At 30.0% G+C, this 16,525-nt stretch overlaps 2 protein-coding genes across 2 annotated transcripts; one reads left to right on the top strand and one right to left on the bottom strand.

Moving 5' to 3' along the window:
• Nucleotides 1-1,943: 1,943 nt before the first annotated feature.
• On the bottom strand, nucleotides 1,944-3,126 carry LOC109809214 (uncharacterized). The gene is made up of 4 exons (XM_020372462.3): nucleotides 2,713-3,126; nucleotides 2,444-2,601; nucleotides 2,279-2,356; nucleotides 1,944-2,158 (listed from the first exon to the last, which is right to left on the bottom strand). Exons 1-4 carry the CDS (start codon nucleotides 2,786-2,788, stop codon nucleotides 2,024-2,026), a joined length of 447 nt encoding a protein of 148 aa, XP_020228051.1. The 5' UTR covers nucleotides 2,789-3,126; the 3' UTR covers nucleotides 1,944-2,023.
• Nucleotides 3,127-8,996: 5,870 nt separating this feature from the next.
• Nucleotides 8,997-16,007, top strand: LOC109808048 (Cyclophilin-like peptidyl-prolyl cis-trans isomerase family protein). Its single transcript, XM_020370863.3, has 14 exons — nucleotides 8,997-9,093; nucleotides 9,626-9,814; nucleotides 9,919-9,973; nucleotides 11,217-11,305; nucleotides 12,125-12,149; nucleotides 12,245-12,283; nucleotides 12,423-12,540; nucleotides 12,904-13,064; nucleotides 13,189-13,531; nucleotides 13,629-13,756; nucleotides 13,903-14,122; nucleotides 14,261-14,551; nucleotides 14,639-14,719; nucleotides 15,358-16,007. The coding sequence occupies exons 2-14, from the start codon at nucleotides 9,737-9,739 to the stop codon at nucleotides 15,722-15,724; spliced, it is 1,995 nt and encodes a 664-aa protein (XP_020226452.2). The 5' UTR covers nucleotides 8,997-9,093; nucleotides 9,626-9,736; the 3' UTR covers nucleotides 15,725-16,007.
• The last annotated feature ends 518 nt before the right edge of the window (nucleotides 16,008-16,525 follow it).

Raw genomic sequence — 16,525 nt, 5'->3', positions numbered from 1 at the left:
TAAAATCTGATGGTATTTAATTAAGATAATAGAAAAAATTAGAAGTCCATCAAAATTTGGTGATATTTAATTAAGATTTTTTTTCACTTAAAAATATCTATTAATATTAAAAAAACATAAAGATTTCAATTAATTATTTAAAATAATAAATTTTGTGAGACTTTTTTTATATATAATTTACATGTAATTTACTTATCAAACAATGGCTATTTTTTCTTTCTATTTATACTCTTTTTTTTTCTTTGATATTTTTTGCTTCTTTATTACATTCTTTTTCTCTCTTCTTTTTCTCGTCATTCTTGTTCCTCTCTCTTTGTTTCTTTTTTATATTTTTTTCTCTTTTTCTTTTTATCAATCTCTCTCATTTATCTCTTTTTTTTTATTCTACATCTCATATTTTTTTATTCATCTCTCTTATAATGAATTTTGTGAGATTTTTTATTATAATTTACATGTAATTCACTCATCAAACAATCTTATCAAAATTATTGATATTTCACATGACTTTTTTTCGTTTTATTTATACTTTTGTTCTTTTTTTTTCTTTCTTAAATATTTCTCTCTCTCCTTCTCTCTCTCCCTCTCTCTTTTTTTTCTCTCTCATTTTCTCTTTTTTTATTCATTTTCTCATTTATCTTTTTTTTTCTTTGTCTAATATTTTTTTTCTCTATTGTCGTTCTTGTTTCTCTCTTCTCTCTTGCTTTTTTTATCTCTTTTCTCTTTATCTTTTTATTCTTTTCTCATTTATCTCTTATTCTTCTCTTGTCTTTTTTTACCTATCAATTGATGTATAATTTATCAAAATTTATTTATTTAATTATTGAATATTTAAAATGATTTTTATATTATTAAATATTATCTATTATTAAATTTAAATAATTTAATTAGTAAAACTTAATTATTTATTTTTAATCAAATTTAATATTGAAATATAAAATTTTGAAACATATATTAAAAAGACTTTACGAGTCATGATAATGATTTTCTAAATAAAAATGAAAATTTCAATTTACGTCATGCATTGTTAATAAATGTGTTTGAGATAATATTTAATATTTTTAAATCATGTTTCATAATTTTTAAGTTATAATCTTTATTTCTATTTAAAACAGAAGTTGAACTTGTATTAGCGTGTAATATTACATAACTTTATTCGCAAATAATATTATTCTAATAAATTTTAAATTGAATTAGTAGATAAATCTTCATCTTCAATGTTACCAGTTAATGAAGATTATAATTTTAAATATATTATTCAAATTCAAGTACATGAAAAAAAACATGTCAATACCTGATAGGCTAGTATAACTTTAGATATGTGGAGAAATATTAATTAGGAAGACATTAAAGTTAATTATTTATCAAAAGATAAAAAAAATTGTGTTGATTTTATTTTTTCTATTATTTTTTTATTAAATCTTTTAATATTACAAATTTGTATTTTTTATGAAATCTATAAAATTATTTAAAATATTATAATATAAATTCATCAAAATCTATTAAATCTAAATTAAAAAGTTTTAATTAAAAAAATTAAAGTTATAAAATTCTTATAAAATCTTTTAATATCCATTAGAATGTACAATACTTCTTTATGCTAAAATTAATTTTTTTGAAATCTTAATTTAATATACTCTCCCTAGTTATTGAAGAGGTAACTTAGTCACACCTAAATTCACACATCCAAGCTAACTTATTTAAACATAGTTACACCTAAACTCACTTATTTACATCCAAACCAAATTATTTAAATATAGTTACACTTAAATTGGCTTAATCACATCCAAGCCAACTTATTCATATTTAAGCCAACTTATAAACGATTATGCGTGATGTAAGACGCCTTTAACAAACTATCCACGTAATATAACAACTTTGTTTCTTTTAATTCTTTGATAATTATAAATATGAATTTTCATCATCGTAGAGGGGAGTTGTACATGTACTGCCAAACAACATGTAAAATTTTCAACAACATTACATGAGCCATTGTACAAAGAAATAAAAGTATTTACAAATGAGATTATTTGAGCATCATAATCCTCGCAAATTCTTCAAAGTTAACTTGTCCATCCCCATCCAAATCCGCCTCTCTAATCATTTGTTCAGCTTCTTCTTCTGTCAGCCTCTCTCCCAAATTCATCATTACGTGCCTCAGCTGTTAAAAATCAAAAGTGAATAAACAAATGAATTATTGAATAAATAAAAATTTGTTTTTCTTTACACCAACAACAGACGAACAAATACTTAATTTGATCTGAATAGCATGTTAATTTACCTCAGTGGCAGATATGTATCCATCTTGATCTCTATCAAATACTTTGAATGCTTCTTTGAGCTCTTCGGCTACAGTTTCCTATAAATTTTGAGTGTAACATAATATCATTAGCCTCAAACTGCTAAACTTTTCGTCAATGTTAATGCTATGACTAGTTTATCTTACCTTCATTTTTCTACCCATAATATTCAAGAACTCTTCAAAATCTATGCTCCCATTCCCATCAACATCCACTTCACCAATCATGTCTTGGATTTCTTCTTTTGTTGGATTCCCATCTAGTGATCGGATAATAGCTGCCAATTCGTCCACGGTAATGAATCCTAAACATCACCAATAATTCCAGCAAGTCAAAATCAATTCAAAATTCCTTTTTCACATCAAAATCAAAGCCAAGCCAAGAAATCATCAAGGTGAAAAGAAAAGAAACACACCATCAGAGTCCTTGTCAATGAGGCAAAAGGCTTCATGGAATTCAGCAATCTGATCTTCTGTGAGTGCACTTGCCATTATTTGTTATCAAGTATATCAACAAAAGTGGAAAAGCAAGAAATTTCAGAATGAGCAATTTGTTACCTAGTTATCTTCATTTTAGTTATACTTATATATATAGATGTGTCGTGTCATGTCATGTAATGTGGCCAAAATTTGTTCAAATAGTCAAAGATAATCGAAGGAGAAATTCCAATTCAAAGATTAGGAACTATTCCTAAGAAGGGGAATTTTCAATTCAGACGCTATGTTTGATCCCAATAATGTATTCTGAAAGTCAACGAAAATGCGACTCCAAGCTTTTTTTTCCTGCAAATGTTAGTATGTAAGAAAAGTAGGCTAGCAAGGGAATTGCGCACATGATAGCCTAAATATAGTGCGTGTTTGATTTTCATTTTCAAACGTAATTTTATCCTCTCTTCACGTTCATGTATTCATTTACGGAGAAGCTGATATTATTTACTTATGATAAAACGTGATTTTTCATGTCCAGACTCCAACTCAAACACGCTAATAATGAAGTTAAAATCAACAAAGTTTATTGCAATACATGTAGACCATAATTTCAAGCGAATAACATTCTATGACTACGCGTGTTGAATGTAGAACGAATCTGTTAACCTTGACTCGGTTCCCTTTTAATTTCCAGAAGAATAATGTCCTATTACCCAGTCATTATATTTTTGTGGTGTGGGATACTTCAACTCACCCAAGTCTCTACTATTATTGGATATTCCTGGTCAGTTTTATGAACCAATTTAATCCTTTTTATAAAAATAAAATCAAACATTACTATTTCAAGTATAATATTTTTAATAATTTTTTTTAAGTAGGGGTCAGTTACTTCCATTTTTCATTAGCGTATCCGCTATCCACCTTACAAATTCTTTAATTATGTTTTATTTTATTAATTTTTATATATTAAACATTAATTTTTTATGTTAAAGAAAATAATTTTTAGTAATTTTTCTTTAACAGAAAAGTTTGTAGGAATTTCTTCAACTTCTCATCTAATTAGATTACTATTTATCATAATTATTTATAAATAAAATATTAATATTTTAAATAAATTATCGATAAATAAAATAATTATGCATTACAATATAAATTATTTATTATAAATTTAAAATATTATTTATATACTTAAAAATATCTATTTAATTCCATTTATAGTTTCGGCTTAACCCTCCTTAATATAAAAAAATCTATTTAATATTTATAAATTTTTTAAATATAATATATATATACAAATATAATTTTTATTTATATTTAATTTATTATAAATTTTATTTATATTTAATAAATATGTATGTGCATTGAACATGCTAAAGTATTAATTATGTATTATATTATCATATCACAATTAAACAACTTATAAGTAATTTATTATATTTTTATTTCAATAGTAAAAATTTAAGTAATCTTTAATAAAACTTTATTTTTGAATATGATTTATTGATTTTTTTAAAACTTAATTTGATAGTATAAAATATCTTTTTATTCATAAGTTATCGTATTTTTATATAAAATACGAAGCTTAAATTTAGGATATCTTTTGTGTTACATAAGTTGATTCCAATAAAAAAATATCTGGTTGTTCAAATATAACGTACTTGTAAAATAATAATGTGGTTTATACTAGTAGTTTTTTTTTATACTCTATCACGAGAGGGCAGCAAATTCAATTGACTTTCTCTCCCCACATCCTCCTTTTAAGTTAGAAAAATTGTTAAGAACATACTCAACATGTTCTTTTAAACACAATTTTTAATTAGTTAAAATTTATTAAAAATGTAAAAATCAGTAAATCTTACACTCGATTAACTCTTCCACTTGTGATGTGGTTTTCATTAAATTTCAATTATAAAAAATATATTTAAAAAGTATATTAAAAAATTATTACTAACACTAATCTTTTTTAAATTACGAGCATCCACTAAAATATCGTCGGACGATGTTAGAATGAAAAAACATATGGAATGACTCCAAACAAACACTTTGACAAATAGTTACCAAGTAACAAATATTAGAAAATAACTTTGGCCCTTATATTATGTGAAAAAAGAAAAAAAAAAATAGCTGTTATATTTGACTTGCTATTAACATGTTATCGAACGTATTCATGATTCCTTATCAATATTTTTTATTTAATATGAATTTTTTTTATTATAAGGTATTTCTCTTTTTTGAATTATGATATATGACTTCACAATTATTTAACACTTATTTTATATTGTAAATTATTAATTATTCTAAAAAAATGTTAAGGTTTATATCTTATATTATTTTTATTTATAATTTCAAAATCTAAAATATCATCTTTTTTACTACGTTTAAACAAGACTAAATTATAATTTTAATCTTTCTGTTATTTTTAATATGTAATTTTGGTCTCTTTTATTTAGAATAGAAAATTTTAATTTTCTAATTTTAAAATATTGATCCTATCATCAATTTGGCATTACTATTAAATTTTAACATTAATTTATGATTTATCACCACTCAACTGACTTATCATTTAGAGATAAATAATTAAAAGAAGAGGACATACAAAGGTTTGACAATAAAATAAATATAAATTACTTGTTATAATAAATATAAGTCTTTGTATTTTTCTTTTATTATTGTTTGTAAATGTTGTGTTATTTTATATCATGTTACCTAAGAGCATAAATCAATGTTAAAATTTAATGGTCAATACATATCAAATTAAAGGTAAGATTAAATTTATGCATGTTTAAAAATAGATAATTAAATGTCTATCTTTATTTTAAAATAAAAATTGAAAATATAATTTAATTTTTAAATTTTATTCGTAGTAACAATTTCTATTGTCTCAAAATTTAATAATCTAATATTATTTAATTTAGATATTTAGATTATTCTTTTTTATCTAAATTATTTAATTAACAAACATGTTATCAATCGGCAAGTGGTTCTTTTAACTTAATTAATAGCATTTGATTCGAGTTTTGAGTATATAAATATATTAAATATTCGGAGAAAAAAAAACATTATCGCTCATTGTAATCCTATCCAACCTCAACAATATTACTTCCAGGAAAAAATACACGTGATCTGAAAAGAATCTAAATTGCTTATATTTTTTATTTAAGTCAAAAATACCCAAACTTGCTAAAGAAAAATCTTAATTCCTACTAGCGATAGCAATTGATATTTGATAAGTGCTTAAATTAAAAGATGGAAAGCAATATCGATTCATATTTGATAAGCGCTTAAATTAAAAGATAGAATGGTATTGATATATATATATATATATATATATATATATATATATATATATATATATATATATATATATATATAATACGCCATGTAACTATTATTTGAAGTGATTTGCATGCTCTGGTATTTGGCGTTTTAAGAAATGGAGGAAGCTATAGCAGGGTCTGAAGTAAATTATGAAGTGAAGTGCAAAATTCAACATCTAAAGCTTTAAGGATCAGGGGAAACACTGGTATTATTTGAAGCTTTTTACATTCTACCACCTCTAGATATAGTAGTTGTGTAAGATTATTGATGGATGGAGGTAATCTCTCAATGTACCTTTCTCTTAGAAATAACAATTTAAGTTTGTTCTGATCTCCAAATGATGATGGGAATGTAATCTCAGTTCTATTCCTATTCTCTAATATCAAAGAAAAATCCTTAAGATTGTTGCATTGATCAAGGTTGAAATATCTGAGGCTACATAAATGGAAATCACTTGTGAGTTTGGTAAAGGACTTGCAATAAGAAAGGTCCAATATCTCAAGTTTGGCCTCATAAAAAATTTGAAGAATTCACACTAGTCAATATTGAACATCCACTAAGAATCAGTACTTGAAGATTTGTGGCTTTTGATGAATCAGGCAACTCCTTTAACATCTTGGAGAAAGTAAGGTCAACTTCTTTTAAATTCACCAAATTTTGTAATAAAATGAAGATAACAAATAAGCTAAATTAGTTGATTTCATATTCCTTAAATCGAGTTAACAAAAATTATAACAAAGGTACATATTTACTTTCACTCCATGCCAAAGATTTTCAACTATACACCATAGCAAATTCAATACATCAAGTTTCTCAACAGAAAATTCCTCTAGTAAGGATTTTAGATGGTATTAATATCAATAAAGAAATTTAATTTCAGTTGCCAAAAATCGAAGCCCTTTAACAAGAATATTAAATTCATCGAATTTGACATACTTAGTAATTTCTAGAAATTACGATTTGCTCATCTTAGAAAACATGCGAGGGCTTAGCTTTTGCTTCTTTTTTTCTTGCAAGGAAATTTGTATGCTTTTAAATTTTAATGGCTTCAAAACCATGCTAGCAATATAGAAAAAACAATTAAACATAATAAAAAATCACATTTCTCCCACAAAAAATCTCAATGTTAATAAAAATATGTTACATTCAAAAAATTTAAATGATGTTACCCTTTAGTTAAGTTTTAACCTTGTAATATTTCAATCAATGTTTCGCAAATGTCATCGAGATCAACCAATTATGATTTCTAGGATCTTCGTTAGACTCTCTATGAACAATCTCCTAACCCATTTCTTGTAAACTATTATGCATAAATATAAAAATATCCTAAGAGAAAATTATAAGAGTTTGTCTTCCAGCCTTTCTAATCCAACAATCATTGAATTATCACTTTCATTATTTTTCAACAAATATGTGAGATAGCCCACATTTACATGTTTATGTGATCTAAGAACGAAACATGCAAGATTAAGAAAATTTGATCTCTATTTGCAATCTAAATTATCATAACTCAATTTGATCACATCATAAACTTTTGTCGGAGATGTTTTTTCAAACTTGTCTAGCTCGCTTTCCCATACTTCCTTGTTTTTACATAAAGAAGATGAATCAAAACATTTAGAACTAGTGGAATACATTTGCCATAATTAACCACCCTATTCGATAACTTATCATACTCCTTTTAATGGTCACTTTGGTTAAAAACAACCAAATTGAAAAGTTCAAGTGATTTATTGGAATTGAATTATGTAAGTTTGTATATTTCATTAATTTTGTTAGCTTTAAGCACTTGTTCATCTCTGATTATTACAATCATTCTTCTACCTGGTCAAAAATTATGAAGAGTTTTAAGTAATTTTTTAAGTGATCTGAATCATTCACATCATCAAGAATAATGAAAACTTTTATACAACCAATTCTTCTAACAATATAACTGGACAACGATTTTATTGTGTTAATTTTCACAACATCTGTCAATAATTAAAAGAATCTCCAAATAAATTATTCCACATTTTCTTGATTGTTCTCTTTCATCGGCTAAAAAACAATAACATTCATAGTTATATAATATTTTATTAAATTCTTATTATGCAAAGGTTGTCTTGTCAATATTGTTCATACCTCAAATTCCAATAAGATAAATGTCTTTTGCCTCTCAACACTTGAGTATTAATAATTTTACATTTACAATTTGTTAAGTAATTCCAACAAGTCCCTTTCAATTAATCACGAGTTCAAACAATTTCATTATCACAAGATTGACAAATTCTTTAAGCAACTCAACATTATATATATACACAACACATATACAGAATGTCAAAATCAATCATTAATACTAACTCACTTTTTTCGAAGTTTGTTGGGAGGGGAGTCATCATGCATTAGAGAAAACTCCATTCTCTGCTTCATTCCTAATAGGGATACCTCAACAAGTCAAATAATAAATAAACATAAGGGCTTTTGTTAGATGTATCTAAAAATCTTTTAAAAGAACTTAATCCCTAAATTCAATGGACCAATAAATGATCTCATCAGAAATTTAAAGCAACATATTTTTTCTTTTATGTAGTTTTCTCCCTCTTTTATTTTTTGTTATAGATAGACAATAGTTTGAAACTGCCATCTTTTTTATTTCTCATCTATATTTCTTACCAACATAATCACACATATATTTTTATGTTTCATTTTCACTCTTTCTTTTTCGTTTCTTACATATTTCTTACCGGCCAAACAAGGGATCAGTAATCTTCACGGCTCAAGTGAAAGTTAAGTAGAAGAATAATTAATCTTCATGCCTTAAGTGAAAGTTAATTAAGTAGGAGAATAATTTCGGTGCAAATAAAAAAAAGAAACTAAGATAACATGATAAAAAAAGAGAGAAAACAACGTGGGCCTGGCCAACTGGGCCGGTATGGACAGCCCAAATATTGTTCGACAAAGCCCAAGAAGATGTGCTTCCTCTAACTCTCCCAAGCCGAGCAAAAGAATGTTTCTTGGATAGTTGTTGTCAGCGAGACCAAGCCGCCGTCGTCTCCATTCATTTCTTCACGGTGAGTTCCTCTCTCTCTCCCACATTTTTTTATTTTTATTTTTATTTTTTCCCTGTCTCTGTGTAAGTACAGTTAGAATCAGTGTAACTTTATTAACCCTCAAAGTTTGTTAGAGTATCTTCCTTTGTTATTAGTGCAGTATAGTTCTCCCACGCTATGGTTGGATAGTTACTTCTTCCTCTTGGATGCAAAATGCCGTTTCCAACGAATGTTTTGGCTTAGGATTTTGTAGATTTCACCGCCAGGAACTTGAGTTTAGTTACACATTGAATGTATACTTAGGGTTTATTTAGGGTTTTGTTGCATTGCATGTGTGAAAACTGATATCGCCAAGCTTAACTAGTTCCGTGTATCATAATAACGTCGTGCTTTTGATGGATACGTAGTTTTGGCGATTAAAAGCTGGTTATTGTGACTGTAGGTTCTCACTTAAAAACTGGCGATTAAAAATTTGTTCTGAACATAACATTTGTCGAAGATGTTGTTAATTCATTGTGTTTAAATTCCCAACAATGGCTCTCTGTTTTAATAGGAGACACCGGGATGGAATGCTCTTTATGATTTGATCTTGGATTATTGCTGCTGATTGTTAATTGTTTTCTACCGCTCTACATTACGCTTGAAGTGTCTTCTGAGCAAGGTGATGGGTCTAGAAAAGAATCCTCGTGTATTTCTAGATGTCTCAATTGATGGGGACCCTGTGGAAAGAATTGTTATTCAGGTAATAAGAAAATCAGGAGTTTTGTTGTTTAGTTTTGAAAAAGATATTTGAAGGTTGCCTCAGCATCGTAGTTTGATATGAATGAACTCTTTTCAAAATGGCAGCTTTTTGCTAGTGTAGTTCCTAAGACAGCGGAGAATTTTCGGGCACTTTGTACAGGTATCATTAAATTGTTCAAATAACTGTCTTTTACCTACATTCTCATTTTTTTAGTTGTTTGGTTGTTAGCTGTTGCTTAGGGAGCATGAACTTCCTATGTATATGGAGTGAAGTGAGACTGTAGAATTTCTTGTTGACCAACAAGAATGGTCGGCCCAGCAGTAAGGCATAGTAGTCAATCCTGGATTGTGGTGCCGAGCAGTAAGACTCAAGTAATATAAAAGAATAAAACTAAAAAAAAATGCATGAAAGAAATAATACAAAAGAAAACATGAACACAACACACCCCAAAGGATGTGAGAACAGAGATCAGAGAACTATATTTCAGAGTGCCATAGTGTGCAGGTTGGTCAGAAACTCCACCAGAGTTCCATGTGTTGGCCAAAACCTACACCAGAGTGCCATGTGTTGGCCAAAAACTCCATTAGAGTGCCATGGGTTGGCTGGAAACACCATTGGAGTGCCATGAGTTGGCCATAAACACAGTTGGGAGCTATAGGTCAGATGGTTTGCATCAAAGAGACCAGTGTCATTTACCTGTCAAAAAGGTGTTAGTTGAAAAATAGGGTCAGATAAAATAAAAGAGGTGAAATTCCAAGATTACCCCCACTTAAACTGTATCAAATGTTGTCGTTTGAGGGGTGAAGAAAGGGGAAACCATTGAGGGGAGATTTCATATCTGAGCCAGTATTTCACTGTCACAGAGCATGATTATCTACTATGGTATATTGTATTGTATAAGGTACACATTTTATTAAGAGAAAAAAAAAATGAAACATAGCTGTATACTCGTCTTAGTACTTTGTATTTTAATGTCTCCTACATTTACATTTCCACATAAATGTTAAACATTCCTGCTCATTTTAAGCTTTATCTGCAGAAAACTTGGGATGAAAGAGCCCAAGCTATGTCAAAATCTTCATGCATGATATCTTCATAGAACTTGTTCTTGTTGCTTCTTTTGTCAACTTGTGTAGTTGAATATGAAATTTTATACAGTCTATGTACATGAGATACCAGTCATTTGTAATTCACCTATAGCAGTACAGGTCACTTGCAGTAGATGCAAATATATTCTAGCCTACAAGTTTTAAGTGACTTATATTCTATAAGTAATGCTGAACTTTTTTGCTTTGAAAACAATGAATATGTGACTCTAAAATGATGGTATATTGTTCATAGTAATTGGTTCCTTAAACTTTGCCTTCTACTTATATTGTAACTGTGTGCTTTTTGTTTGTAGGTGAGAAGGGCGTTGGAGAATCAACTGGGAAACCTTTGCATTATAAAGGAACATCCTTTCATCGTATAATTAGAGGTTTTATGGCTCAAGTAAGTTTCCCTTCATGGTTATTCTATTCATGATTTTCACAAAGTGTGACCTAGCACATGAAGCTCCTTCCTAGTGCGATTTGGGAGATGGTAGATGTATGTAACCTTATCCTGTGGAGAGGTTGTTTCTAGAATTTGTAACCTCCTGGTCACAAGGCTGCACAGAAACCTTACTGTGGGGGCAAGGCATGCCCTCTCTATTCATGTTATGCATGAGCTAATTAATAACTATGAAGGAGATTTTTTATTTATTTAATTATTTTATCTCACATGTGTGTACTGTCAAAATGGTCGGTTAGCCAGTTGCACACTTGAACTAGTAAATTCTGTTTGTGAAGTTTTGCAGAAGTGAGGTGAGGGTATTGACAGAATGTTTTGAAGTTTGCCATTGCTTTTTTCCTTATTTCTGGCAAACTTATTTAGTTTCATAAAGTTTGTTTAAAGAGAGAAAATTAGATGCAAAAGATGCTGAAACAGTGTGTCCTGACTATACAAAGGAATCTATTTTATATAGGTTGATTGCAATAAATACAAATAGTAATAGGAGATTTTATTCCTATATACATTACATGATATGACTATAAATCAGATTCTAATAAGATATGCCTATAATTACAAATATCCTAATTAACTTAAATTAAATAAGGAAACAGATCATAGAATATAAAAGAAGAATAAGTCTTAAGAGATGATCTTCTAGGGCACTCTAAAATATTCTAAGATAAAAATGAAATCATCATTTATTTCTCAGATTTTCTAAGGAAGTTCATTTATTCAATATATGATAATTCACCAATTTTTATTTTTGTGTCCTAACAGGGTGGCGATTTTTCTAGGGGTAACGGTATGTTTTTTGTTTCTGTTGCTTACTTTATATAATCTTTGACTTCTATATCCTTTACAAAGACTTCTGAGGAACAATATTTGACTGATTTACAGGCACAGGTGGAGAAAGTATTTACGGAGGCAAATTTGCAGGTAATTTACCTCATACCTATTATGAGAGGAGGTTTTTTTTATTCTACATATAAGAAGAGAATCAAAGTGTGCTTACATGTAGTTGACTGTTTTCATGATTAATCATTTGACTATACGTGTAAGTACTCCTTCATTGCAGATGAAAATTTCAAGCTAACACATGATGGACCTGGCTTTCTTTCTATGGCTAATAGTGGTCCTAACACAAATGGATCTCAGTTCTTTATAACATTCAAGCGCCAACCTCATCTTGATGGGTATAAAATCTTCGAATATTTTTTGTACAAGTAGTTTGAAGTGCCTTAATTATATTGCTCAATGTTCTGGATTGCAATCTGCAATTCTTGTTCTTGTTGATGGTCCGCAAACATTGTACCATGCTTTTCAGTTGTTTTTGTTTTTTTGCTGTTATTGTCGTCTATACATTTCTTGTTCTTGTTGATGACCCCCAAAATTTTTACAGTGTTATTTTTTTAGTTTCTTTTGATCAGTGTTGTCTATGCATGCTTGTTTTGTTTTTACATTTTCATATGCTCAAAAAGTTGAGTTTGTGATGACCATATTCTTTGCTTTGTTGAAATGGTGAGGGTTTTTATATTAGTTTTCACATGATGTTGCAGGAAGCATGTTGTTTTTGGAAAAGTTGTCAACGGAATGGATATTTTAAAGAAAATTGAGCAGGTGGGAACATCTGATGGTAAACCTACCCAGCCAGTGAAAATTATTGATTGTGGTGAAGTCTCTGAAACAAAAATTCAGCATACTGTTGAGAAGGAGAAAGGTACTTGTGATAGGAGTTAGGGAATATAGATATTGAGGAATTTGTTATAAACCTTGTTACTTCAATTTACTGCCAAATTTAGTTGCTTGTAATATACTAATATATGTACTGCTTCTCATTTTAGGGAAAAGGAGAAAATCAGGGAAATCCCAAACTTCTGATGATAGTTCTGACAAAAAATTAAAGGAAAAAAGAAAAAAATCTTCCAAAGACACGAGGAAGAGAAGGAGAAGATACTCAACATCTGATAGTGATAGTGATAGTTATTCCTCAGATTCTGAGTCAGATTCAGCTTCAGATTCTGAATCAGATTCATCTGATTCTGATTCTAGTTCCTCTAGTTATGGGAAACACCAGAAGAGGAGGAGAAATCAGCGCAAGCATGGGAAGAAGAAGAAAATTGGACGAAAGCAGCTAAAGAGAAGCAAGCATGGTAGAAGTAGAAGATCAAAACATAAGTCTAGACGGTCTCTGATTTTAGCCTACCTTTAGCATCCCCCCCTTTTTTCATAGTAGTATTCTTCCCTGCAGTAAGCTTTAATTGAATTACTTGACCTTTTTCAGGAGTTCTGAGGATTCAAGTGATACGGAAAGTGATAGCTCTAGTGCCAGTAGCTCTGGTGATGAGAAAGCTGATCGTCATCGCTCAGGTCGTAAATCACATCCTGACAATAAAGCACAAAAGAATCTAGGTATAGTATTTATATAATTATTGTGGTATGTTCTTTGCCCTCTCATCTCGCCTTTTCCACAACAAATACTGTAATGTGGTATTTGGGGAAATATTTATAGATATATTTATATTGCGGTCTAAGCTAATAGCTGCTCATGCTCTCAGACACAGGAAAGCAATCTTCTAGCCTTCCTCGACAAAGTCAAACTATTCCTGAACAAATAATGGATCCCAAGGTTAGAAGAACTGTGGATAAACAATCACATGAAGAAGGTGAATTATCGCCAGAAAATGGTGCTTTTGTGAATAACGGGCATGATACTCAAGCTGAATTTAGTAAACCTGCTAAGCAACATGCTAATTCCGATGATTCAAATCACAATAGGTTTTGCCTCTTGCTTTCTCAGCTTCTAATTATTATTCATCTCATGTTAAGTTTGCTTCAATTTAAGTTTCAACACCATCCTGGTATTTAAATACATCTCCAGTTGTGCTAAGTTTGTGTGACATTTTGTTTATCCAGAGGTGCAAGTCCTGGAAGAAGTCCTACCAGGGATTCTGGTGAGCTAAAGCAAGGACATCCTCTGTCATTGGCCAGTCCTGGCCATAAAGCATCTGAACCTGCTGTGCCCCAACATGGTCAAGGGTTTTCAAAAAGCCCTTCACCAAATGGCATGCCTAAGCGTATTAAAAAAGGACGTGGCTTTACTGAGCGTTATGCCTTCGCACGCAGATATCGAACTCCATCTCCAGAGCGGTCTCCTCGTACATATCGTTATGGTGATAGAAATATAAGAAGGAACTTCGATAATAGGTATGCCTAATTATCTACACAATTTTGTCACACTGGATTGTTTAAAAAATGTAGGATATTCTTCTGACTTGTTATATATGTTTGAAGAAACACAAGCTACAGAAGTTATTCTGAGCGCTCTCCACCACGGCGTTTTCGAAGCCCACCAGGGGGAAGGAGTCGTCAAAGGTTCTTCCAGCCTCTAGTTTGTTTGAATCTGTTATGTAGTTAGACCTTGATACTTCTCCTTCCATGCATAAATTGATAATTTTTTTTTAATTTTATATAATGATATTTGTTTGTTTATTTACATGCTGTGACATGATAAATATTTCACATGTAAAATAAATTTACCCTGAATTTAAACTGCATTTTTTTGTGTGCTTTTAGTTCTTTGTTATAGTATTTTTATTTTTTGTGTATGCTTGTAGTTACCTTTGTCACTGTCTCATGTAATTCTGTAATTTACTTTCTAATATAATTAAGGGCCCATTTGTTTAAGGTTTTTCTTTAAAGTGATCCTGTAATACTCTATTGTTAGGATTTTTTTTAATAAGCTGCTTTTTTATTTTTATTTTTTTTTATGAGAACACTGTAATAACCTTTTTCTTTCAGGTTCTTCCTTCCTGTGGAAAAACATGCATAATTACTATGAATTTATAAAATATTTTTTAATTGATAATAAAAAATTCTTGAAAAGAAGACTCGAGCAAAGAGCCCTAAATCTTGGGCATATCACTTTGCGTTGTTTTTTCAGAATTTAGTACTAAAAACTGGAAAAGGAAAATGCATACATGATCTCAATTTCTTATCCTTATTGTTTTTAGATACGTGAGCAGAAGAAGTCGGAGTAGGAGCATCTCCCGGAGTCCAGTGCGTGGGCGTTTTAGAGATCGTGGGCGGAGCCGGAGCCGGAGTCCAAGACGCAGTCTTAGTCCAGAGGACAGGCGGCCTCCCATAAGTGACAGATTAAAATCCCGACTTGGCCCAAGGAGTGATCAACGACCGGCAGACAGGGGTCGGTCAAGGTCCAAGTCTAGGAGTTCTGGCTCCAGATCCCCTGATGCTACCCCACCAAAACGATATGATAAAAGGACTTCCGTATCTCGTAGCAGGTCTAGATCCAGCTCTTCATCCGGTCAAAAGGGTTTAGTTTCTTACGGAGATGCTAGTCCTGATTCTGGGGCTAGGTAGGTATAATTATGCTCACTAAATTCCAACTCTCAAATCTCAGCAGGACCTGAAATTGCTATACATTCTATAACCAATCTCAAGAAGAGTTATGTTGGGAATTTTGTCTGTTTATTTATTCCGATATCCTTATAGTGGACTTCTGATATTGGTCCTGAATTCAGTCAGTCAAGTATTATTGTGCATTAGCTTAACAACGAGCTTTTTATGTTAGTTCAAGAAAGTTATCGGTGCCAAAAATTGAATGATGCCGTCTTAAATTGGATCTGGCGTTTGTGCTCATAAATATTCTTGTTTGTAGTACATTTTTTTTCTTGGAATCTCATCGTAGCTACCCAAAAAAAAGGACAAACCATTTTTATTTATTTATTTAATTCTAGTATTATCAGGTTTATTCTAAAGAAATATTTATATTAATTAAAATGTATAAATAATTCAAAAAATCTTTTAAGAAAATTATCATATATTAATTGATTACCGGCTAAGTATGTTTATACGTGCTAGTTTTACAGCAGTCTACGGTCACAGATTATTGAAGTCTGTTTAAGTTGCTCAATTGAAACCACCATTCTCTTTTTATAAACTGCTTCTAAAATCCTTTCTTAAACCATCCAAATTTGCCAGCGTGACTTAGCTTAGCTATGGAATGCAAAGTGTGCGTTTGAGATGTAGGTCACGGGGTTTCTGACAGGTTGAGACGGTTGGGTACTGCGTGGTCAGCGCAAGCTTAGATGGAAACTTCCTTAGTGGACTCATGGTAGATAATGGAGTTTTATGGTTGAAGATTCTGCGGTTGTGTTGTCA

This window comes from Cajanus cajan, chromosome 6 (genome assembly GCF_000230855.2).
Source record: "Cajanus cajan strain Asha chromosome 6, NIPB_CcT2T_4, whole genome shotgun sequence".
NCBI lineage: Eukaryota > Viridiplantae > Streptophyta > Magnoliopsida > Fabales > Fabaceae > Cajanus > Cajanus cajan.
This window is presented reverse-complemented; position numbering and strand designations above follow the sequence as displayed.

Bases quoted from the DNA above. Each gene is read 5' to 3' on its own strand.
- LOC109808048 (XM_020370863.3), top strand. From the start codon at position 9,737: ATGGGTCTAGAAAAGAATCCTCGTGTATTTCTAGATGTCTCAATTGAT. The intron at 11,306-12,124 runs GTAAGTTTCCCT...GTGTCCTAACAG, and splicing joins TTAGAGGTTTTATGGCTCAA to GGTGGCGATTTTTCTAGGGG. The intron at 12,541-12,903 runs GTATAAAATCTT...ATGATGTTGCAG, and splicing joins CGCCAACCTCATCTTGATGG to GAAGCATGTTGTTTTTGGAA.
- LOC109809214 (XM_020372462.3), bottom strand. From the start codon at position 2,788: ATGGCAAGTGCACTCACAGAAGATCAGATTGCTGAATTCCATGAAGCC. The intron at 2,357-2,443 runs GTAAGATAAACT...CAAAATTTATAG, and splicing joins TTATGGGTAGAAAAATGAAG to GAAACTGTAGCCGAAGAGCT. The intron at 2,159-2,278 runs GTAAATTAACAT...GATTTTTAACAG, and splicing joins GATACATATCTGCCACTGAG to CTGAGGCACGTAATGATGAA.